Source organism: Sarcophilus harrisii, chromosome 3 (assembly GCF_902635505.1).
Source record: "Sarcophilus harrisii chromosome 3, mSarHar1.11, whole genome shotgun sequence".
Classification (NCBI taxonomy): domain Eukaryota; kingdom Metazoa; phylum Chordata; class Mammalia; order Dasyuromorphia; family Dasyuridae; genus Sarcophilus; species Sarcophilus harrisii.
In genome coordinates this window covers 15905577-15930210 of record NC_045428.1, presented here as the reverse complement: position 1 = coordinate 15930210, position 24634 = coordinate 15905577, and the positions used below count along the sequence as shown (strand labels likewise).

The following is a 24634-nucleotide window of genomic DNA, read 5'->3' as shown; positions in this document are numbered from 1 at the left end:
GTCCAGGAATGGGGCGAGAGGTGGGGGGAGGGAGAGAGCCAGAGAAAATGTCAGGATGTGGATTATACTATTATAGCATGTTCACCACACATAGGGACTTTAAATACAAAAGCAACATAATTAACTTCTCTTACAGTGTTGTACAGTTATAGCCATTAGTTTATTTTGTTTGAATCATTAAGAATTCCCATGTAAGGTAGACTCAAAGCCCAGTGGTTTTGTTAGGTAAATATACATAATGAAGGTGTGTATCTAGGAAGTAGGAGAAAAAGATCCACCCCCAACTCCAGCTTTAGTAGTCAGGCATTTTGCTTTTATTTTTGATCATGATATTTTTTTTTGTAAATTTTTTTTAAAATTTTATTTTATGGAAGGAAAGAAGGGGAGATATTAGGGAAGGGAATTAACCTAGGTCTCATCAGAATTGACTCAGAGGGAATAATATGCATACTGCAGTGGGTATAAAAATCTGGTAATGAATAGTGGGAGGGGAAGGAAATTAGAGAAGAGGGAATTATAGAAGGGAGAGGAGATGGGAAGAGTGTTAATCAGAAGCAAAAAACTTTTGAGAAGGGACAAGATGAAAGCAGAAAGAATAGAATAAAGGGGGAGAAATAGGATGTAGGAAAATACAATTAATAAAAGTAACTGTGAAAAAAAAAAATTTGAATCAAGTTTCTCTGATAAAAGCCTCATTTCTCAAACATAGAGAACTGAGTCAAATTTTTGCAAAGAGCCATTATAAAAAGAAGCCCTTTCCCAATTGAGAAATGATCAAAAGATGAACAGTTTTCAGATGAAATAATCAAAGCTCCCTGTAGCCGTATTAAAAAATTACTCTAAATCACTATCAATTGGAGAAGTGCTAAATAAAACTATTCTGAGGTACTATCTCATACCTATTAGGTTATTAATAGGACAGAAATGAAAAATGACAAATGTTGGGTGGGGGAGTGGGGAAAATGAAACATTAATGCATTGTTAGTGGAGTTGCGAACTGATTAAACCATTCTGTAGAGTAATTTGGAACTATGCCCAAAGAGCTACAAAACGATACATATGGTTCTGCTAAGCCTCCTTTGTTTATATTTTTCCCCATTACTTGCTTCAATGTTTACTTTTTTCCTTTCAAATGAATTTTTTTTTCTAATTCAGTAGAATAATTTCTGATCTTAGTTGGGATGGCATTGAATATATAAATTAGTTTAGATAAAATTGCTACTTTCATTATATTGGCCCTGCCTACTCATAAAAAATGAATGTTTCTCCAATTATTTAAATCTGAATTTATTTGCATAAAAATGGCTTTTTAAAAATAATTTTATTCATATAGTCCTAGGTCCTAGCTTTAGTTTTGTCTCTGTTTCTCTACCACTAGAATATACAGAATAGGCTTTGGAGTTAGGAGTCCTGAAGACTCGAAGACAATTTCTTTGGGAAGACAGTTATTAGAGTGAAGATTGAGTAGGATTTGATATGATCTACTTTTAGTTTCCGTTACATTGTGAAAAGTTCACAGACTGAAGAATCCTAAAGAAATCTGGAGCTGCATTCCATCAGGGCTCATCTTCAGATTCCTTCCATTGTTTCTGACTTGGACCTCACTAATTTCATCAGAGAGCACATGCTTTTGCAAAACTAGCTGAACCCACCCACTGGCTTGAGCTTGATTCCAGGGAATAAATCCCAAATGTGCTACAAAAGGCATGAATGGTGGCTAATGGGGGGGATTTACTAGAAATCTCAGGCATTCCCTGGCAACCAGTGGGGTTAAAGAGCACAATTTATAGATTCTCCGTTTTCTTTACCAATAGGACTATTCGTTCAATGGCAATGATCAAGCTGTGGTGGAGATCTGTATCACTCGCATCACGACAGCCATCAGGGAGACTGAGTCCATCGAGAAGCACGGCAAGGCCCTTGTGGCTCTCTGGGAATCCTGCTTGGAGCACAATCTCAGCCCTTCCGGAAAAGATGAGGACACGCCCCATGCAAAAATTGCTTCTGATATCATGAGTTGTATTTTGCAGGTGAGTTGTCTTGTCACTGTCATATTAACCAATAAACATTTATTAAGCAACTACTATGTGCAGGCACTGTGTTGAGCTCTGAGGATATAGTCCCTGCCCTCAGGAAGTTTACAGTCTCTTCATGACTTTCACTCCTTAGAAAAACTGTCCTTCTCTGCGTCCTTCCCACATAACTCTTCATCTTTCATGTTTGTCTTTGCTCTGTCTCTCTGCCATGCCCACAATGTACTTCCACTTCAGACCAGCCTCATAGAATCCTTCATTTCCTTCAAGACTTATTAGCTTGAGCATCACTTTTCTTTTTTTTTTTTTTTTTTTTTAATTTAATAGCCTTTTATTTACAGGATTTATACATGGGTAACTTTACAGCATTAACAATTGCCAAACCTCTTGTTCCAATTTTTCACCTCTTACCCCCCCCACCCCCTCCCCTAGATGGCAGGATGACCAGTAGATGTTAAATATATTAAAATAGAACTTAGATACACAATAAGTATACATGACCAAAACATTATTTTGCTGTACAAAAAGAATCAGACTCTGAATTATTGTACAATTAGCTTGTGAAGGAAATCAAAGATGCAGGTGTGCATAAATATAGGGATTGGGAATTTAATGTAATGGTTTTTAGTCATCTCCCAGAGTTATTTTTCTGGGCATAGCTAGCTCAGTTCATTACTGCTCCATTAGAAATGATTTGGTTGATCTCGTTGCTGAGGATGGCCTGATCCATCAGAACTGGTCATCATCTAGTATTGTTGTTGAAGTATATAATGATCTCCTGGTCCTGCTCATTTCACTCAGCATCAGTTCGTGTAAGTCTCTCCAGGCCTTTCTGAAATCATCCTGTTGGTCATTTCTTACAGAACAGTAATATTCCATAATTTTCATATACCACAATTTATTCAGCCATTCTCCAACTGATGGACATCCATTCAGTTTCCAGTTTCTAGCCACTACAAAAGGGCTGCCACAAACATTCGTGCACATACAGGTCCCTTTCCTTCTTGATAATCTCTTTGGGATATAATCCCAGTAGTAACACTGCTGGATCAAAGGGTATGCACAGTTTGATAACTTTTGAGCATAGTTCCAAACTACTCTCCAAAATGGTTGGACTCGTTCACAACTCCACCAACAATGCATCAATGTCCCAGTTTTCCGCATCCCTCCAACAATCATCGTTATTTTTCCTGTCATCTTAGCCAATCTGACAGGTGTGTAGTGGTATCTTAGAGTTGTCTTAATTTGCATTTCTCTGATTAATAATGACTTGGAGCATCTTTTCAATGACTAGAAATAGTTTCAATTTCTTCATCTGAGAATTGTCTGTTCATATCCTTTGACCATTTTTCAATTGGAGAATGGCTTGATTTTTATAAATTAGAGTTAATTCTCTATATATTTTGGAAATGAGGCCTTTATCAGAACCTTTGACTGTAAAAATATTTTCCCAGTTTATTGCTTCCCTTCTAATCTTGTCTGCATTAGTTTTGTTTGTACAAAAACTTTTCAGTTTGGTATAATCGAAATTTTCTATTTTGTGATCAGTAATGATCTCTAGTTCTGCTTTGGTCATAAAGACCTTCCCCTTCCACAGGTCTGAGAGGTAAACTATCCTGTGTTCCTCTAATTTATTAATAATTTCATTCTTTATGCCTAGGTCATGAACCCATTTTGACCTTATCTTGGTGTACGGCGTTAAGTATGGATCAATGCCTAGTTTCTGCCATATTAGTTTCCAATTTTCCCAGCAATTTTATCAAACAGTAAGTTCTTATCCCAAAAGCTGGGATCTTTGGGTTTGTCAAAGACTAGGTTGCTATATTTGTTGACTGTTTTGTCCCTTGAACCCAATCTATTCCACTGATCAACTAATCTATTCCTTAGCCAATACCAAATAGTTTTGGTAACTGCTGCTCTATAATATAGTTTTAGATCTGGTACAGCTAAGCCACCATCATTTGATTTTTTTTTCATTAATTCCCTTGAAATTCTTGACCTTTTGTTTTTCCATATGAACTTTGTTGTTATTTTTTCTAGGTCATTAAAATAGTTTTTTGGGAGTCTGATTGGTATAGCGTTGAGCATCACTTTTCACATGAAACATTTCATGCTCCTCCCAGCCTCCTCCCAGTCCTTACTCCCTAACTACCTGATATTTAACTACTATGCATTTGAGGTGTCCTAAAAGGCTTAGGGAAATTTTTGTGCCTCCAGTAACTTAAAATCATTCTGATTTCATGGGAGGCACAACTAAGTTTTACTAATTTAAAACTGTTCTAAGCTTTGGGGATATACTGCTTACCTTATATTTAATCTGTACGTACTTCGATGTATATATTTTGTGTCCTCTGATAAAACAGAAGCTCTCTGAGGGCAGGGACTGTTAAAAAATTTTTTTTTTGTCTTTGTCTTTGACTCCCCAGTGCTTGGACCAAGGTTGATTAAGAAAGATGCACATTAGATTTTCCTCCAGCTTCCTTTTCCGAAGATTCTATTTTCACTGACTTGGACGTTGGAAAAAAGGCCTCTTCATGGTTTTAATAGCTAAGCTAGTCCTTATATAAAATAACAGTTAGTGCTTTGCTAATACTGTTAAAGATTCTAATTTTATTCCTAAGAGTACTCTCTTAGTGAATGCAGATTTCTGCCATTTCAGGCCTTCCTGGCCTGCATGTATATCACCTACTTTTTAGTATTTTCCTTCTCATCCCATTTAACTCTACTCTAAGTTTAACTCCTCCAGTGGTGATGGGATCATAATTTAAATAGGAATGGGCCTTGGGGGCTGCCTTGTTCAGCTTGCTCATTTTACAGAAGAGGAAATTGAGAATTGAAGTAGGTAAATGATTTGTCCAAGGTCACACATATCACAGGCAGGACTTGAACCTGATTCCCTGACATAAAATCCAGTAGACTTAGATGATCTGAACATCTCTCTCAGACACATAAAGGCAACTCAACCATATGATTGACTAAGGAACAAAAAATGGTTGAGTGGAGGAAAAAACCAATGAATTTGCATGGAATCCTTGGATTTCATTTGGGATTCCATTATTTACTACTTGCAGATTTTCATCTGAAAACAAAGAGATGAGACTAAATGACCTCTGAGGCCCCTTCTAGCTAGGAATCCCTCCATCACTATGGTGAGCACTGTGGGTGAATACAGAGAAGAGTAGCCTATGGTCTCTGCCCTACTGGAACTTATAATCTAGTTGGGGTGATGACAATGTGTGCCTGAAAATCTATTACCATAAGTAATGCTGATATAGTTGATATAGTCAGTACCAAATGAGGAGTAAAACAACAAACATTTAAATTGAATATGAATAGAGAGGTCACAGAGAGCTTTTGGTGGGAGGGGAAATTTGAGCTGGTCCTTAAAAAATGAGAAGATCTGGCTGGAAGGGAAGGAGGAGGGGAAACCGTTTTGACTACGGGAGAGGTGTGACTGATCGTGATACTCCCACATGTGGATGGCCCCTCTCTTCCCTTTTGCTTTCTTGGTCTCTGTGAAGATCCCACCTGTTCCGATGTCGGCTGGTGAGGGTACATTCCTAGTCAATCTTTTTTTATTTGTTGACCCACTTTTACTAAATTCTTAGGGCTGAGCCAATCTTTGGCATCCTGAGATATTTACGTAACCCGCTCTTAAGCTCTTCCTGTGAGCATTTCAACAATGACTCACATACCTTCTAACACACCTGTTCCTCCTTTGAGAACTGACACACAAACAAATCCCAGCATTCCTCACTTGAATGAAAAGAAAGTTGCTGTTTTTGATGAGATACCAGTGGGTGGAGAGCCAGTTTTTATTAACTGGTGTTTAGTTTATAGAAGCAACATGGCACAATGATTAGAGAGCTGACCTCAAAACATGGAAGGCTTGCGTTCAAATCCTACCATATACTAACTTTGTGGCCCTGGGTGAATCACTTTAATTTCTTGGCTAAATCTCTAAGGCTATAACTTGCATAGATGGAGGCAATTTCCTTATCTAAGATTTCCCTGTATTAATAGAATCGTACGTCCAGCTCCTCTTCCCTTTTAATTCATACCAGCAGCTCTGCTTGATTTTGACTCCATGAATATCATCCCTCCTTTCCAGCTTCATTTTGTGGGTAGTGTTTTTCCCCAGGAGATTGTAAGCTCCTTGAGGTCAGCAACTATCTTTCTATTTTTTACTTGTAACACCAGCACTTAGCATAGTATCTTGCACATAGTAAATACTTAATAGATGCTTATTGACTAAAAATAATAAATACAGAACTCCTGTTACAAGCGTTAGGAAAAAAAAAAATATAAACTCAAGACAAATTACCTAGAGGATAATTTTCAATTGCCCTCCCCAGACACATTTTGGTGGCCATTGTCCTAATCTACTTCTACAAGAAGAGACCTAGCTTACTTAGTTGCCTGAATCCTAAGGGGAGGCAGGAGGTAGAAGTGCTAACTTGAACATATCAGTAGGATAATGGATTACCTACAGGATGTGATTTGATAATTGCCTAGAGAATCTTTCAGTCAATCCAATTCTATTCATTGTTTTTTTGTTTTGTTCTGTTTTTGTTTTTGTTTTTTCGTTGAGGCAATTGGGGATAAGTGACTTGCTCAGGATCACACAGCTAGTCAATCCAATTCTATTCAACAACCATTTATTCAGTGCCTACTATGTGCCAAGTACTGTGCTAAGTGCCAAAAGTATAGAAACCAAAAATGAAACAGTCTCCAACCTCAAAGTGCTAATATTCCATTAAGAATTATCTTACCCATTGGCTTTTCAGGATACCTGAAATCTATCATTAGAACTTAACTCATCCTGGCAACTTGCACCTAAGAGTAACGGTTGGCAGTGTGCGGACAGTAGGATTAGATTTGATTCCCAACTCTGCCAGTTATTAATTGTATGATTATCCAAGTCACTTAAAACTTTTCATTCTCTCTGATTTCATCTGCAAATTGAAGATGATAATACAGAAAACCTCATTGAGTTGTCTAACAGATGCACTTTTACTTTCTTTGTGAGCTAAAACTTGGAGTGCGTTCATGATTTTGATTTTATCAGTGTGAACAAATCCACTCAATCTGTCCATGCCCATTGTGGGAATCTCATCCATGTAGTTCCATAATTCCTTCACAGAGAATGGACCCAACATGGCTGAAACTTTCTTCTAGGTCTTTGTCATTCTGTGGATACCGTTTCTTGTGACAAGACTGCTGTTGATCACCCTAAACTCAGGAATTTGTTTGGTGTGAATGAGTGACCTGGCACAAGCAAAGGGGTTATAGAAAAAAGAGGTTTAGAGAAATGTAGAGTTATCCCATGTGAAATCAGGAGAATCCACCAAATCTGAGAAGGTGGGAATCATCTTGTGAGAGATTTTTGCAGGGTCATTGGAAGTACCAGAGATAATATCTCCAATGTAAGGCTTTCCATTAATGCACAAGAGAAAAAAATGTGTTGTTTTTTTTCGTTTCCTACAAAGAAGGAGCTACTGTCCATTAGCATTCTCCCATATCCAGTGTCTTGTAATCTTATCTACTCTGTAGCATAGGCATTTCCCCTTACAGTTTTATCTCCTCACCTGGGTCTGCTCCTTCCTTTGAAATATATTTCAGTCTAGGCCTAACACATGCACAGCAGGGTAGACTGAATTGTCTCCCTGCTATCCCTTGCTTGCTATAATGAAGAAAGCAGTCTACATCAAGCTATTAAGAGACATGCTTTTCTTTTCTTTTCTTTTTTAGGAGATGATTCAGAATTTATTATACTTCAGGTGAACTCAAAAAAGTAAGGATGGCGATTATTTTAGAATTTAGAAAAGCCAACAGAAAAAGTAGACATGGGAGATAAACGGGGAAATAACACCATACCTAAAAACAGCAAAGACAACAAAATAATATAAATATTAACACATATCCACATGCTTTTCTGATCATAACCATTCTTAATGATTTCTTGCTTCTTTGAAAACAAATCATTCTTGATTGCATGAGGCTCCCTGCTCACTCCTGATTGTTGGGTCACTCAGTATTTTCCTTCTTCTGAGATTTTGATGTTTTGCAATTCACAACTATTCTGGCAATGGCTGAAATTCTCCAAGTGGGATTTGGTCTCCTCTCTTTCTCCTATTTAAGGAGCTACTGACTGGGAGGCTTCTCCAGAAAAGAAGCTGTAATCATTCTTATATCAAACGTGAAGTACTCCTGGGAAAGAGAAGGTAGATTAAATAGATATTCACTATTAATATCTAACAACAAATAAGTGTAGGATCAAAGTTTTAATCTGCGCTCCTAAGACTTAATGGGACAGGAAAATATGGATAAGAGAGAGGATGATAGATATGACCTTGCTGGGAAAGAAAGACCAAATGCTTCACTTCAGTGTGGGGCTACAGGTAGGAGAGGGACAGGGTAAAGATACTGCATGCTTAGCAAGGAAAAAACAAGACTCTTCAGAGAAGTACATAGAAGGGCCAGAAACAGATTTTGCTGACTTTGAAGTTTGGTGCAAGGCTGGCCCAGAATTTGTGGTCATTTTGAGCTGGTGAAGATGATACAAGGGTCCTTTGTAAGGGTAACATTTATATTTAGCTCTCCCTAGATTCCAGTGAAGTTTTGGGGTTTTTTCCTTACCCTAAATACCAAGGAAGTGACTCTCTCCCACTTCTAATTTAATGTTGTGGGAAAGGAGTTTGGGAATACTACAAGAAGACTCCTGCAAAAGATTCATTCCTTTCAATTTTTCAATAAAATAAACCAACTGGTCCATTTTCAAGAGTGGGACACTCAGCATTTTCTACTTGTTTCAGTAGGGGTGAGAGAAGGGCAGTTAGTTTTTTCCATAAACTCTTCCCAAACACAAAAAAAACTAAGTGGAAAAAAGGTCAAATTTTTCTTCCCATATCTTTGTCTCTCTAGCTTTCTTTCCTTTTCCATTTGGGAATAGGGATAACAAGGAGCAACCCCTATGAGAAAGACAAATTCATTTTGATGGTGTAATTATTGCTGCTTCTGCTGATGAGAAGGAGGAGGACGAGGAGAAGGACATTTCTATAGTGCTTACTATGTGCCGGGTACTTTACAATTATTATCTCATTTGATCTTCATGATAATACATGAAAGCTGTGATTATGCCCATTTTTACAGATAAGGAACTTGAGGAAAACAGAAGTATAGTGATTTGTATCATATCACACAGCTGATAAATGTCAGACTAGATTTGCACTAAGGTCTTCCCAACTCCAGGTCCAGTGTTTTCCACTGAGTCACCATGTTGCCCCTTTCATGCTCCTTTAGGAAACATCTGCATGAGTCACATTGTCAAATAATAATAACATTATTATTATTTTAATTATATAGAATTATATATTATAGATCATTACAATTTTATAATAATAAGCAATTAAGCTCTTATTATGTTCCAAGAACAGTATTAAATCCTAAAATAAGAAGAAAGGCCAATCAACAGTCATACTCACAGAATATCCACAGATTTTTAGGGTTAAGTTCTTCTTGAAGTCTCTAGAAAAATGCAAAAAATAAGACTGTGTCTCCTCAAAGCCACAAATGGCTTCAAGTGCTAAGTTCAACACTGGGGAGAGTCAGGACATAAACATGACCAATAGGCTGTACATTTGCTAATGCAGGTGATAGGAAAGCTAGACTGAAACTCTATACAGACCATGGTTGTCATTTCATGAAAAATAAGACCAAGCAAAGTATTTAAACTCATCCTGGGCATCGTTTTCAAACTCCCCCATCAAGCTTCCCTCCAGAACTGTCTAAATGAGGCTTGAAGTCAGATTATTTTCTTCTTCCCAGTTCTTCACTTGTCTCTCCCGGTCTCTTTGTTGCTCACCTTTCCATCTCTACAGACTTATATCTTACATCTCTTATTAGAACTGGAGGAACTGCATTGTGAAGTAGTTGAATGCATTCGAATCATTGAACGTGTTCAAGCAGAGAGTGTATGAGACAATCCAATACAATGGAAAGAGCACTAAACTTGGCTTTAGAAGACATGGTGCTCCTTGTCTGAACCTGAGTAAATCACTTGACCTTTCTTTTTTTGTTGTTGTTCAGGTTTTCAATCATGTGCAATACTTGGTGACCCAAGAGACTGTAACATCCCAGGTCTTTCCATCCTCCACCGTCTCTCAAAGTGTGTCCATGTTCATGATCATTGTTTCCATGATACTATCTATCCAACTCATCCTCTGCAGACCCATTTCTCCTTTTGCCTTCAATCTTTTTCGGCATCCTGTGGCCAATTTATTTAAACTTGAGCTTCAGTCTTTGACCTACTAGTGAATAGCCTGAATTAATTTCTTTAAGTATTGACCGATTTAATTTCCTTACTGCCCAAGGGACTGACAGAAGTCTTCTCCAGCACCACAGTTTGAAAGTTGATTCTGCAGTGCTATTTTCCTTATATTCCAACTCTCAAAGTCATTTGTTCTGACTAGAAAGACCACAACTTTGACTACATAGACTTATCAGTAAGATGCTGTCTCTAGTTTGCTGTCCAGATTTGCCATAAGTTTTCCTTCCAAGTTTTGAGCATCTTTTGATTTCATTGCTGGAGTTGCCATCTACCGTGATCTTTGAGCCCAAGAATATAAAAACCAGCAGTGCTTCAATTTTGTTCCTCTTTATTTGCCAGGAAGTGATGGAACCAGTTGCCAAGATCTTAGTTTTTTTTTGTTTTTTTTTTTAATGTTAAGCTTCCAACCAGCTTTTACACTCTCCTCTTTCACCCTTATCAAAAGACTTCTTAAATCTTCATCACTTTCTGCCATAAGAGTAGTATTATATACATGTCTGAGATTGTTGATATTTCTCCTGGCAACTTTAATTCTGGCTTTTGATTCATCCAGTCTGCATTACAGATGATGTACTCTACATGTTAAATAAATAAAGCTTTGTTGTATTCCTTTTCCAATCTTAAATTGATCATCTGTTCCGTGTTCGGTTCTAACTGTTGCTTCTTGGCCTGTGTACAGGTCTCTGAGGAGACAAGTAAGATGATCTGGTACTCCCAGCTTTAATATAGTCAGAGAAGCAAAAGTATACATATATTTTTGAACTCCTTTGCTTTCTCCATAATTTAGCAAATGTTGGCAATTTGATCTCTAGTTTCTGTCTCTTCAAAAACCAGCCTACTTTACTGGTAATTCTGAGTTCACATATTACTGAAGCTTAAAGGCTTGTAGACTCTTTAGCATAACCTTGTTAACATATGAAATAAGTGCAATTACTCAATAACTTGAACATTCCTTGGCATTGGCCTTCTTTAGGATTGGGACCCAAAATAATCTTTTCCAACCCAGTGGCCACTGTTGAGCTTTCCAAATTTACTGGCGTAGTGACTACAGCACTTTAACAGAATCATATTTTAGGATTTTAAATAACTCAGCTGCAATTCCATCAAATCCACTAGCTTATTTTTAGCAGTGCTTCCCAGAATCCACTTGACTTAATTCTCCAGGGTGTCCAGCTCTACATCAATAACAACACCATCTTGATTATCAGTGAGGTTAAGCTCATTTTTGTGTAGGTCTTTTGTGTATTTTTGTTAATCTCTTCTGTTTCTGTTAAGTTTCTGCCATTTTTGTCATGCCCACTTTTGTATAAAACAGACCCTTGATATCTCCAATTTTCTTGAATCTCTTGTCTTTCCCATTCTATTGTTTTCTTCTACTTCTTTACATTGCTCAATTAAGAAACCTTCTCGGGCCTTGCTATACTGGAATTTTGCATTCAGTTAGGTATGTAATTCCTTTTCTCCTTTCCCTTTTGCTTTCCTTTTTTCCTTATTTTGTAAAATTTCATCAAATGGCCCTTTTGTTTTATTACTCTTCTTTTCTCTTTGGGATGTTCTTTATTGTTGTTGCTGCTGCCTCCAGTACAATATTGAAAACCTCTGTCCATAGTTTTCAGGCATTCTATCTACCAGATTCAACCTCTTAAATCTATTCATCAACGTCATTTCATATTCATAAACAATGTTATTTAGGTTATATCTATTCAGTCACATGGCTTTCCCTAGTTTCTTCAACTTAAGTCTGAATTTTGCATTAAGAAGCTCAGAATCTGAGCCATAGTCCACTCTAGGTCTTCTTTTAGCTGTTTTAACTTGTCTTGACTCCAGGTCTCCATCTTTGACTGCAAAATACACAATCAATCTGATTTCTAGATTTACCATCTATCAATGTCCTTGTATAGACTCCCCTTTCATTTTGTACTCCAAGGCCAAACTTGGTATTATTACAATTATCTTTTGATTTCCTATTTAGCGTTCCAATCCCCTACAATGAATGTGCCTTTTGGGGGATATTACTTCTAGAAAATGTTATAGTTCTTCACAGAACTGATCAGCCTTGACTCTTCAGCATCAGTGGTTGAAGCATAGTGTGATGTGGAATAGTTTGAACCTAAACAGAAAAGTGGGATATAATCTCAAAAAAAAAAAAAAAAATCATAGAAGGATACCTGTTCAAATTCAAAGCAAACCATTCAACACTTGACCTCTCTCTGAACTTCGAACCTTGTAGTACCGACATCCCAGAGGTATTATGAGTAGGACACATTAAATTATAATGTTTTATAATAACACGGACTGGGAAATGACCTTTTTTGTAGAGTAGATCCAGCATAGAAGAAGAGGTCGAATGAGATGACCTCCAAAGTACCCTCCAACACTAATATGCTATGTATGATTCTCTGGGACCATAAAGAGTATAGGTGAGCCTGATTCAGCAAATCTCTTAATACAAAAACAAATACTATATAGAATCACAGGACTCTCAGTACTCTCCACCAAAGCCAGTTAACTTAGAGAACTCATTTTCTCAGAGGTAGTGACAATTCAAAACAGCGTCTAGTTTAAGATAAATTTCTGGGTAGTAGGATAAAAGAATTTCCTGGAAAGAACACCTGGAATCAGAGGCCCTGCATTCAAATCCTGCCTTTATTACCTGTATGGCCTTGGAAAAGTCACTGGGCACAGTTCCTGGAACATAGTAAGCATAATAAATGTTTATTAATTCAATTTGGTCTAGCCTTCTTAGCTTTTGCTCAACTATAAAAGTAGAGGAGGTGATTGACCTAGATTAGATAAATTATTAGAGGTCCTTTCTACTTCAATCATATTACCATTAGATCAAGGATCTGCCACATATGGCACCGAACAACCTTAACTTAACCCCATTAGAGCTGTTTCCTTGTCTATGAAATCAGAAGACTGAATTAAGTAGGCTGTAAGGTTCATTCTGGTTCTAAATCTGTGATCTTTAAATTCAGCAGCTGTACTTTTGTCCTCATCAACCTGTTCACTTTTGGGGGAAAATGGGAGGGAGGGTCTTATTGACAAATCTGATAAACAGGTCCTAAAGAATCACAAATTATCTGCACAATTTCAGATAGCAAGAAGAGAGCTTCCAATCCCTTTCCCCCACCTATCCCTTTGTTAGGGCATGGAGTCAGGGGGATTTTTCTTCCTGAGTTCAAATCTGTCCTCAACCACTCCCTAGCTGTGTGACCCTGTGTGACCTGTGTGCCTCAGTTTCCTCATCTGTAAAATGAACTGGAGAAGGAAATGGCAAACCATGACATTATTTTTGCCAAGAAAACCCTAAATTGGGTCACAGAGAGTCAGACGTAAATGGAAAGCGACTGAACAACAATGCTAATGAAGGCCCTAGGAGGCTTCACATTCCCAGGGTTTGGGGGCCTGCTGACTTTCGATCCTGGGACTGGCTTAATTATTTTTCTTGTATTTCTTCATCATGAATTAGAGTTGATGTTATGGGTATAACTGATCTAGATTTGAGGCTTATCTTCTTAAATGAAATTGTAGGAGCAGAAGGTCTTGGACTTGGAAGTGTAGGTGTTGTAACCCTGTGGTTTTTTTTTTAAATTTAATAGCCTTTTATTTACAGGATATATACATGGGTAACTTTACAGCATTAACAATTGCCAAACCTCTTGTTCCAATTTTTCACCTCTTACCCCCCCACCCCCTCCCCTAAATGGCAGGATGACCAGTAGATGTTAAATATATTAAAATATAACTTAGATACATAATAAGTATACATGACCAAAACATTATTTTGCTGTACAAAAAGAATCAGACTCTGAATTATTGTACAATTAGCTTGTGAAGGAAATCAAAAATGCAGGTGTGCATAAATATAGGGATTAGAATTCAATGTAATGGTTTTAGTCATCCCCCAGAGTTCTTTTCTGGGTATAGCTGGTTCAGTTCATTACTGCTCCATTAGAAATGATTTGGTTGATCTTGTTGCTGAGGATGGCCTGATCCATCAGAACTGGTCATCATCTAGTATTGTTGTTGAAGTATATAATGATCTCCTGGTCCTGCTCATTTCACTCAGCATCAGTTCGTGTAAGTCTCCTCAGGCCTTTCTGAAATCATCCTGTTGGTCATTTCTTACAGAACAGTAATATTCCATAATTTTCATATACCACAATTTATTCAGCCATTCTCCAACTGATGGACATCCATTCAGTTTCCAGTTTCTAGCCACTACAAAAGGGCTGCCACAAACATTCGTGCACATACGGTCCCTTTCCTTCTTTATAATCTCTTTGGGATATAATCCCAGTAGTAACACTGCTGGATCAAAGGGTATGCACAGTTTGATAACTTTTTGAGCATAGTTCCAAACTACTCTCCAAAATGGTTGGATTCGTTCACAACTCCACCAACAATGAATCAATGTCCCAGTTTTCCCACATCCCCTCCAACAATCATCATTATTTTTCCTGTCATTTTAGCCAATCTGACAGGTGTGTGTAGTATCTTAGAGTTGTCTTAATTTGCATTTCTCTGATTAATAATGACTTGGAGCATCTTTTCATATGACTAGAAATAGTTTCAATTTCTTCATCTGAGAATTGTCTGTTCATATCCTTTGACCATTTTTCAATTGGAGAATGGCTTGATTTTTTATAAATTAGAGTTAATTCTCTCTATATTTTGGAAATGAGGCCTTTATCAGAACCTTTGACTGTAAAAATATTTTCCCAGTTTATTGCTTCCCTTCTAATCTTGTCTGCATTAGATTTGTTTGTACAAAAACTTTTCAGTTTGGTATAATCAAAATTTTCTATTTTGAGGTCAGTAATGATCTCTAGTTCTGCTTTGGTCATAAAGACCTTCCCCTTCCACAGGTCTGAGATGTAAACTATCCTATGTTCCTCTAATTTATTAATGATTTCATTCTTTATGCCTAGGTCATGAACCCATTTTGACCTTATCTTGGTGTCTGGCGTTAAGTATGGATCAATGCCTAGTTTCTGCCATATTAGTTTCCAATTTTCCCAGCAATTTTTATCAAACAGTAAGTTCTTATCCCAAAAGCTGGGATCTTTGGGTTTGTCAAAGACTAGGTTGCTATATTTGTTGACTGTTTTATCCCTTGAACCTACTCTATTCCACTGATCAACTAATCTATTCCTTAGCCAATACCAAATAGTTTTGGTAACTGCTGCTCTATAATATAATTTTAGATCTGGTACAGCTAAGCCACCATCATTTGATTTTTTCATTAATTCCTTGAAATTCTTGACCTTTTGTTTTTCCATATGAACTTTGTTGTTATTTTTCTAGGTCATTAAAATAGTTTTTGGGAGTCTGATTGGTATAGCGCTAAATAAATAGATTAGTTTAGGTAATATTGTCATCTTTATTATATTTGCTCGCCCTATCCAAGAGCATTTAATATTTTCAATTGGTTAGATCAGACTTAATTTGTGTGAAAAGTGGTCTGTAATTTTGCTCATAAAGTTTCTGATTTTCCTTGGCAGATAGATTCCTAAATATTTTATATTATCAGTAGTTACTTTAAATGGAATTTCTCTTTGTAACTCTGACTGTTGGATTTTGTTAGTGATATATAAGAATGCTGATGACTTATGTGGGTTTATTTTATAACCAACAACTTTGCTAAAGTTGTGGATTATTTCTAATAACTTTTAGTAGAATCTCTGGGGTTCTCTAAGTATACCATCATGTCATCAGCAAAGAGTGATAATTTGGCTTCCTCATTGCCTATTCTTATTCCTTTAATCTCTTTTCAGCTCTTATTGCTATAGCTAGCGTTTCTAATACAATATTAAATAGTAACGGTGATAGTGGGCAACCTTGTTTCACTCCAGATCTTATTGGGAATGGTTGCAGTTTGTCTCCATTACATATGATGCTTACTGATGGTTTTAAATAGATGCTGCTGATTATTTTAAGGAAAAATCCATTTATTCCTATACTCTCAAGTGTTTTTAATAGGAATGGATGTTGGATTTTATCAAATGCTTTTCTGCATCTATTGAGATGATCATATGGTTTTTGTTAATTTGGTTATTAACATGGCCAATTATATTGATAGTTTTTTTCTAATATTGAACCAGCCCTGCATTCCTGGTATAAATCCTACTTGATCATAGTGTATTATCTTGGAGATGATTTTCTGTAGTCTTTTTGCTAATATCTTATTTAAGATTTTAGCATCAATATTCATTAGGGAGATTGGTCTATAATTTTCTTTCTCTGTTTTCAGCCTACCTGGTTTAGGTATCAGTACCATGTCTGTGTCATAGAAGGAATTTGGTAGGACTCCTTCATTCCCTATTTTATCAAATAATTTATATAGCATTGGGGCCAATTGTTCTTTAAATGTTTGGTAAAATTCACATGTAAATCCATCTGGTCCTGGGTATTTTTTCTTAGGGAGTTGTTTAATTGCCTGTTCTATTTCTTTTCTGAAATGGGACTATTCAAGCAATTTACTTCCTCCTCTGTTAGTCTGGGAAGTCTATATTTTTGGAGGTAGTCATCCACTTCACTTAGGTTATCAAATTTATTGGCATAAAGTTGAGCAAAATAACTCCTTATTATTTCTCTAATTTCCTCTTCCTTGGTGGAAAGTTCTCCCTTTTCATTTTTAAGACTACTAATTTCATTTTCCTCCCTCCTTTTTCTAATCAGATTTACCAAAGGCTTATCTATTTTATTGGTTTTTCATAGAACCAACTCTTAGTTTTATTAATTAGTTCAATAGTTTTTTTACTTTCAATATTTTTAATTTCTCCTTTTAATTTTAGAATTTCCAATTTAGTATTTGATTAGGGGTTTTAATTTGGTCTTTTTAGTTTTTTTAGTTGCAAGCCCAATTCATTAATCTTTTCTTTCTCTGTTTTATTCAAGTAAGCCTCTAAGGATATAAAATTCCTCTTATTACCCTTTGGCTGCATCCCCTAAATTTTGGTATGATGTCTCATCATTGTCATTATCTTGAGTGAAATTATTAATTGTATCTATAATTTGCTGCTTCACCCAATCATTCTTTAAGATGAGATTGTTTAGTTTCCAATTACTTTTGGTCTATTTCCCCTAATTTTTTGTTGAATGTAGTTTTATTGCATCATGATCTGAAAGAAAGCATTTACTATTTCTGCTTTCTTGCATTTAATTTGAGGTCTTTATGTCCTAATATATGGTCAATTTTTGAATAGGTTCCATGAACTGCTGAGAAGAAAGTATATTCCCTTCTATCTCCATTCAATTTTCTCCAAAGATCCAACATACCTAATTTTTCTAATATTCTGTTTACTTCTTTAATTTCTTTCTTATTTGTTTTGTGGTTTGATTTGTCTAATTCTGAGAGTGCAAGGTTGAGATCTCCTACTATTACAGTTTTGTTGTCTATTTCTTCTTGCAACTCTCTTAACTTCTCCTTTAGGAAGCTGAGTGCCATACCACTTGGTGCATATATGTTTAATATTGATATTGCTTCGTTGTTTATGCTACCCTTTAGCAGGATGTAGTTTCCTTCCTTATCTCTTTTAATTAGATCAATTTTACTTTTGCTTGATCTGAGATAAGGATGGCTACCCCTGCTTTTTTGACTTCACCTGAAGCATAATAGATTTTGCTCCAGCCTTTTACCTTTACTCTATATGTATCCCCCTGCTTTAAATGTGTTTCTTGTAAACAACATATTGTAGGGTTCTGACTTTTGATCCAGTCTGCTATCTGCCTCCTCTTTATGGGGAGTTCATCCCATTCACATTTACGGTTAGAATTACTAAATCTGTATTTCCTGCCATCCTAATAACCCCAGATTGTGCTTTACTTATTCTTGCCTCCCCAACCCTCTTTCCCCTTTTAAACTTATGTTCCCCTCTTGTGTCACGATACTTATCCTCTTATAATCCCTCCCTCCCCCCTTTGAGTCTTTCCCCTTCCTTCCCTTATTACTCTTTTTTTTCCCTTTTCCTCTCCCCGTTTTAATGAGAGCGAGAGAAATTTTCTCTAAAACAAATGTCAATTATTTTTCCTTTGAGCTAACTCTGATGAGAGTAAGATTCACACAATGTTCCTCCCCCTCTCTAAATTCCCTCAGATATGATAAGTTTCCTTAGCCTCTTTGTGGGATGTGGTTTCCCTCTTTTTATCCCTCCTTCCCACCTTATTCTGCCATCATCCCTTTTCCATATCTACTTCCCTTTTTTATGTTATATCAGTACTATCAAATTTTACATGTATTTTTTTTGTATATCCACAACAGAAATACAATTCTCAAGAGTTATTTTTACCTTTTCTGCATCTCTTGAGTTCTATTCTTGGAGATCAAATTTTTTGTTTAATTCTGGTTTTTTCTTCAGAAACAAATGGAATTCATTTGTTTCATTAAATGTCCATCTTCTTCCCTGGAAGAAAATGCTCAGCTTAGCTGGGTAGTTTATTCTTGGCTGCATCCCAAGTTCTTGTGCCTTTCGGAATATCATATTCCAGGCCCTTCTTTCCTTTAATGTAGAGGCAGCCAGATCCTGGGTGATCCTTATTGTGGCACCTCGGTATTTAAATGGTTTTTGGCTGCTTGTAAAATTTTTCCTTTATCTGATAGTTCTGAAATTTTGCCACAATATTCCTTGGTGTTTTTATTTTAGGGTTTCTTTCAGAAGGTGTTCGATGAATTCTTTCAATGCCTATTTTACCTTCTGATTCTATTACATCTGGCAGTTCTCTTTGATGATTTCTTGTAAAATAGTATCTAGGCTCTTTTTCATCATAGTTTTCGGAAAGTCCAATAATCCTCAGATTATCTCTCCTAGATCTATTTTCCAAGTCTGTCATTTTAGCAAGTAGATAATTCATGGTTTTTCCAGTTTGTCATTTTTTGGTTTTGCTTGACTGATTCTTGCTGTCTCAATGCATCATTAGTTTCAATTTGTTCAGTTCTAATTTTTAAAGAATTATTTTCTTCATTAGCTTTTTTACTTCTTTCTGTATATGTCCAATTGAGTTTTTGAATGTATTGTTTTGGTCTGTGGAATTTTTTCCATTTCACTAATTTTTTTAGTGAATTATTTTCTTTTTCCAGTTCACGGATCCTACTTTCTTGCGTGTTCTTTGTCTTTTCCAATTCACGGATCCTACTTTCTAGTGAATTCTTTATTTTTTCCAATTCACAATTCTTACTTTCCTGTGATTTTTTTATTTTTTCCAATTCACCAATTTGCACTTCCTGGGAATTTTTTAACTTTTCCAATTCGTATTTCAGGAAGTTGTTGCTCTCTTGTAAGGCTTCTCTTTCCTTTCCCCATTTATCTTCTAACTCTCTTTTGAGACTTTTAATGGTCTCTTCTATGAGAGCATTATGTAAAGGAGGATAGTCTGATGCATTTTTGCTGTTTGAGGTCTCTTCAGGTTTGCTGACCTGCTCTTTTTCTGCATAGAAGCTGTCGATTGTTCTTTTCATCTTTTTATTCATGTTTTAAAGCCTTTAGGGTAGGTCTCCTAGGCAAGGGGGTTACCAGCTTCCTCTGCAGAGCAGGGAAAGATGTAAACCGATTTCCGGCTCCGAGGTATGGGAGTGCTCTGGGTGAGAGTTTTCCCTTCCCCCAACAGGAAGTGGATTCAGCACTGGCCGAGCTATCAAACTGCTTAGTAGGGCTGAGTGGATTATCGATTGCCCTCGGCTAGAGACTAAGTGGTGAAAGTGTCACTGCCCCAGGCCGGAGCCTCTTGTGGGACTGTGAGTATTAGCAGCTGAGCGCAGACCGCAGACTGCCCGGAACTCTGCCCCAGTGTCTCTGCCCAATGCAAATCGGCCCTGGAAAAGCTCTATGGCCCCAAGCCGAGCTCCCCCCTGTGCAGATTGGAGGCTAACCCGGGCTGCGTCCTCCTGCCGTGCAGGATCACAACTGCCCCAAGGAAAAGCCCCTTATTGCGGGTTGGGGCTGCGGGCTTGTGCTGAGATCTGTGCCTTCACCCTCGGTTTGAGACTCTCCTCGGAACCTAATTTCTCTCCCAGTCTGCGCCGATCTCCCCCCTGGCCCCGGAACCAACCTTTTTTGGCGAGACTGCAGATTTTCTTTGGCAGGTGAGTTGTTCTACTTCTTATCTTTCCGAATTGTAGCAGTCAAGACTATTTTTGAGGCTCGATATAATATTGGTAACGAGGGTAAGAGAAGAGCTTAGAAAGTCGCGTGTGTCTTCTCCGCCATCTTGGCTCCGCCCCCAACCCTGTGGTTTTTTATAACTATTATAACTATTAATTGAGCAGGAGTGAATATAACTGAGTGACATGGTCTCTTTATAATGGGCTCTAAATGTAGTAGGAAAAAATTCACTACAGTAAAAGTAATCTGAAACATACTTATCTCTGTAGATAAGTCTTTGGGGTCGGAGTTGTTTCTGGGATTGATGGCCTAGAGGCCATAAACTAAACCAAAGACTCAATTGAACATCTTTAATTGGGCTAGTGGAGCACATGTAAAGCTGTATTCTTCTGTCCATTCCCATAAAGTACATTTAGTAGAAATCTACTTTCTTGACTTAAGAAGTTACTTCAAAAAGACTTTTCACTGATTTTAGTGAGTGTTTTATTTTATTTACTAGATCCGAATGTCATCTCTCATTTCCTAGTGGGAAGTGTGTTGGATTTGGAGTAGACTGGCCTGGATTCAAAACCTAACTCTGTTACTTAGTAGCTGTGGAGGAAGATCCTTCCTCTGGGGTCATTTTCCTTACTTGGAAAAGGAGAAGGTGATTTTCATTCTGTGACTTTTTGGGTTCCATCCAGTTCCAAGTAGAGATCTTTAATTTCTTCACTAAATGCCGGATCTATCTATCTGCTTCATTAAAACATGGAACATCTCCAAGAATAAAACCACTGAAAGAACAAAATTCTTTTGTATTTAATGTATATTTAAAAGTGAGGAAGATGAAGAGAGGATTTGAGGGTCAGGAAGACCTCAGATCAAATCTAGTGTCAGACATTACTAGCTGGGTAAGTCATTTCACCTTATTTGCCTCAGTTTCCTTATCTGTAAAATGTGCTAGAGAAGGACATGACAGACCCCTCCAGTTACTTTGCCAATATATCCCCAAATGGGATTGCGAAGAGTTGGACACAATTGAAGTGGCTGAACAACAAGAATTAGAAAATTCAGTTTCACACTAAGGCCCCATGTGTGCCATGGTGACTGCTTACTGGCACTCCCCTCAACTCATCTTATTCCTATTCTTGTTTCTGAAGCTTCTGTGCTTCTGTCACAGCCTAACCTTGTTTCTCCTAGTCCTGCTTGCCTACCCCCTTCCCGCCAATTATTTAGCCAGACATGGAAAATTCTTTAGGAAGTTCTTTCTTTATATACACATATGTACACACACATATGTATATATCTACACATATATACAGATATATTTGTGTATATACACACACAGCTTTTCAAAAGGAAGCTAATTCTTAGCTCTCCATTCAACTTTCCATTTTAGCGCTGTCTCCCAGAGCCATAACTAGGACTTGATAATTAGGGCCTTGTCCCAGGGCATCAAAATTTAGAGGGCTCTAAAATTGAACACTTTCAATCCTTTAGAAACTACTGATAGACTCAAGGTAGCAAGAACAAAAAAAAAAAAAAAAATTAAATTAGGAAGCTACCTGTGTCTTCTTATACTTTAAGAATATCCACTTGTGAACCATTGTGGTGACTGATTTTCTCCACATCCACAGCCCATACACTTTCAGTTGAAATTGGCTTAATTATTTTTCTTTTATTTTTTCATCATGAATCAGAGTTGACTCAAGGATTTGCTCACCAAAATCATTAGTTCCAGTCTTGATTCATTCCTGTCCTGTTGGCAGCACCTTAATTCAATTAGTGTTCCAGTCTTTAGTCATTTTGTAGTTCTTTACATTTACAAAGTGCTTTAAATTGGTGGAGTAGTTCTGACTTTGTGATCTAAGAAGCCTGTCCTGGAATAAGGAAATCTCCTTCTGGAGATTTCTGATAAAACCTGAGAAACAAAAGTATTGGATTTGGAGTCAGAGACCTCAGAAGACCTCGCTTCTGATCCTTTCTTGCTCCTTGAAATCTGTGTGATCTTGGGCAAACCAGTCTCCCACTCTGGGCTTCAGGGTCTCATCTGAAGGGGTCTGGCTCTTAAGGTCTACATTAGGGTGGAGAATCCCAAGCTAGGTCCTTCCAGTCCCATCAATGGTCTTGCCTCCACCTTGTTCATCTGTTTTCTTCTAGGTTTCATTGATTCAAATTTAATGCATACAGTATCGTCAAAGAACAATTTCTCGAATGGTCCTTTAGTTGCTCATCATCTGTTGCTCGCTTACATTTCCCCAGAATTACAATCGACCTCCTGTGATGGCATTGGCAGTCCCAGTGGCAGTGAAATTCCTCCAGAGGGGCAACAAGGAGCTCTGCAGAAATATGTCCAGTTACCTGTCCCTGGCTGCAATCACCAATCCAGATCTCCTGGCTGAGTACACTGATGCAATAGTAAAGAGCATCCTGCAAGGTACAGTGGCAACCCTGACCCTCAGATCATCTTCTTGCGTGATTTTTCAATAACTGAGTTCTCTGTGCTTAAAAATAATCTGGTCAAAGTTGGACACAATTTTATGAAAAGAAGCTTTTTATATTGATTAAGTATTGTTGGAAGGGAAGCTGTAGGTTCAAGTCCTGACACTGGCACAAAGCAGCTGTGTTACTGGCAGGTAGATGGTGCAGTAGAGAGAGCCTTAAACCAAGGGTTAGGAAGATCTGAATTCAAATCCAATCTCAGATACTATCTGTGTGACCCTGAGCCAATCATTTAATCTCTGTCAGTCTCAGTTTAGTCATCTGTAAAATGTATCTATATATTTATAATAGTATCTATCTCTTAGAATTGTTGTGAGGATCAGATGAAAAAACATTTGTAAAGTTCTTTGCAAACCTTAAAGTATTATGTAAATTCTAGCCAATAATAATAATAACATTTATAATGAGGAGCAAGAACTTATTTCTTAGTTTCCTCAAAAGCCTCTCTGAGACTGTAGATTTCCAGTGGTGAAGGGTTCTGTCCCTCCTAAATATGTCCCATCAACACGAGGAGTGGCTCAGAACTGCAGAAATCACTGGCCTTACCTCCCCTCATATGCACAATACTTCAGTTGCTCTTTGTATTCCAGATGCTTTATCAAATCTTTCTTTCTTTCTTTCTTTCTTCCTTTCCTTCCTTCCTTTCCTTCCTTTCTTCTTTCCCTCCCTCCTTCCTTCCTTCCTTCCTTCCTTCCTTCCTTCCTTCCTTCCTTCCTTCCTTCCTTCCTTCCTTTTTTCTTTCTTTCTTCCTTTCTTTCTTTCTTTCTTTCTTTCTTTCTTTCTTTCTTTCTTTCTTTCTTTCTTTCTTTCTTTCTTCCTTTCTTCCTTTCTTCCTTTCTTCCTTTCTTCCTTTCTTCCTTTCTTCCTTTCTTCCTTTCTTCCTTTTTCTTCCTTTCTTCCTTCTTTCTTTCTTTCCTGAGACATTTGGGGTTAGGTTTCTTGCCCAGGGTCATACTATCCACTGAGCCACTTAGCTGCCCCGAATATTTGATTTCCAAAGGAAGGGAGGAATCTCTTAGACTGATAGAATCAAAATACGTCACTGAGAAGTTATTCAGGATCTTCAATTTTAATGTTTTCAATGATGATTTACTCTTTCCTAAAATTCTAGTTCACTCTTCTTTAAACTCTTAATTGTAATAATTTTCCCCTGAGGTTATCTTTAATTAATCCTGAATATATCTTATATGTAAATAGCTATTTGCATGTTGTCTACCTTTTTATGTAGTGAGCTCTTTGAAGGCAGGGAATTTTTTGGCCTTTCTTTGGACTCTTAAGTGTTCAGCATGCTGTCAGACACATAGTAGGTGCTTTAGAAATGAGTGCTGGCTGATTGACTTCCGTTAAAGTTTAATCATCGTATCTCTGTTCTTTGACATTGTCATTAAAATGTGAGGCAGCCTGTGTAGGGTTGTGTGCTGGACAGAGCTTCAGGAGAGACTGGGATTTGAATCCTGCCTCCTTATGGCTTTGGGAAAATTACCTCATGTTTCCAATTTTCAATTTCCTCATATATAAAATGGGGGAGAATGTTAGCTGTAGTCCCTACCTCAGAATGGGATTCCAATGGGGCAATGGGTGCAAAGTTGAGGAAGTGTGTGATCCAATGGAAAAACTCTGGAGTCAGAGGTCTGCTATTCTGACACTTATTGTCTGTGTAACCCGAGGTAAGCCCCTTCTCTCTGGCC

General features: G+C 37.3%; 1 protein-coding gene across 3 annotated transcripts in view; it reads left to right on the top strand.

Annotated features, from left to right (window-relative positions):
- Nucleotides 1-24634, top strand: part of VEPH1 (ventricular zone expressed PH domain containing 1) — a 205951-nt gene that overhangs the window by 20183 nt on the left and 161134 nt on the right. For all 3 annotated transcript variants that reach the window (XM_031957564.1, XM_003766195.2, XM_031957565.1), the window contains exons 3-4: nt 1815-2030; nt 22707-22881. In XM_031957564.1, coding sequence (XP_031813424.1) covers nt 1815-2030; nt 22707-22881 — 391 coding nt within the window. The remainder of the gene's footprint in view (nt 1-1814; nt 2031-22706; nt 22882-24634) is intronic.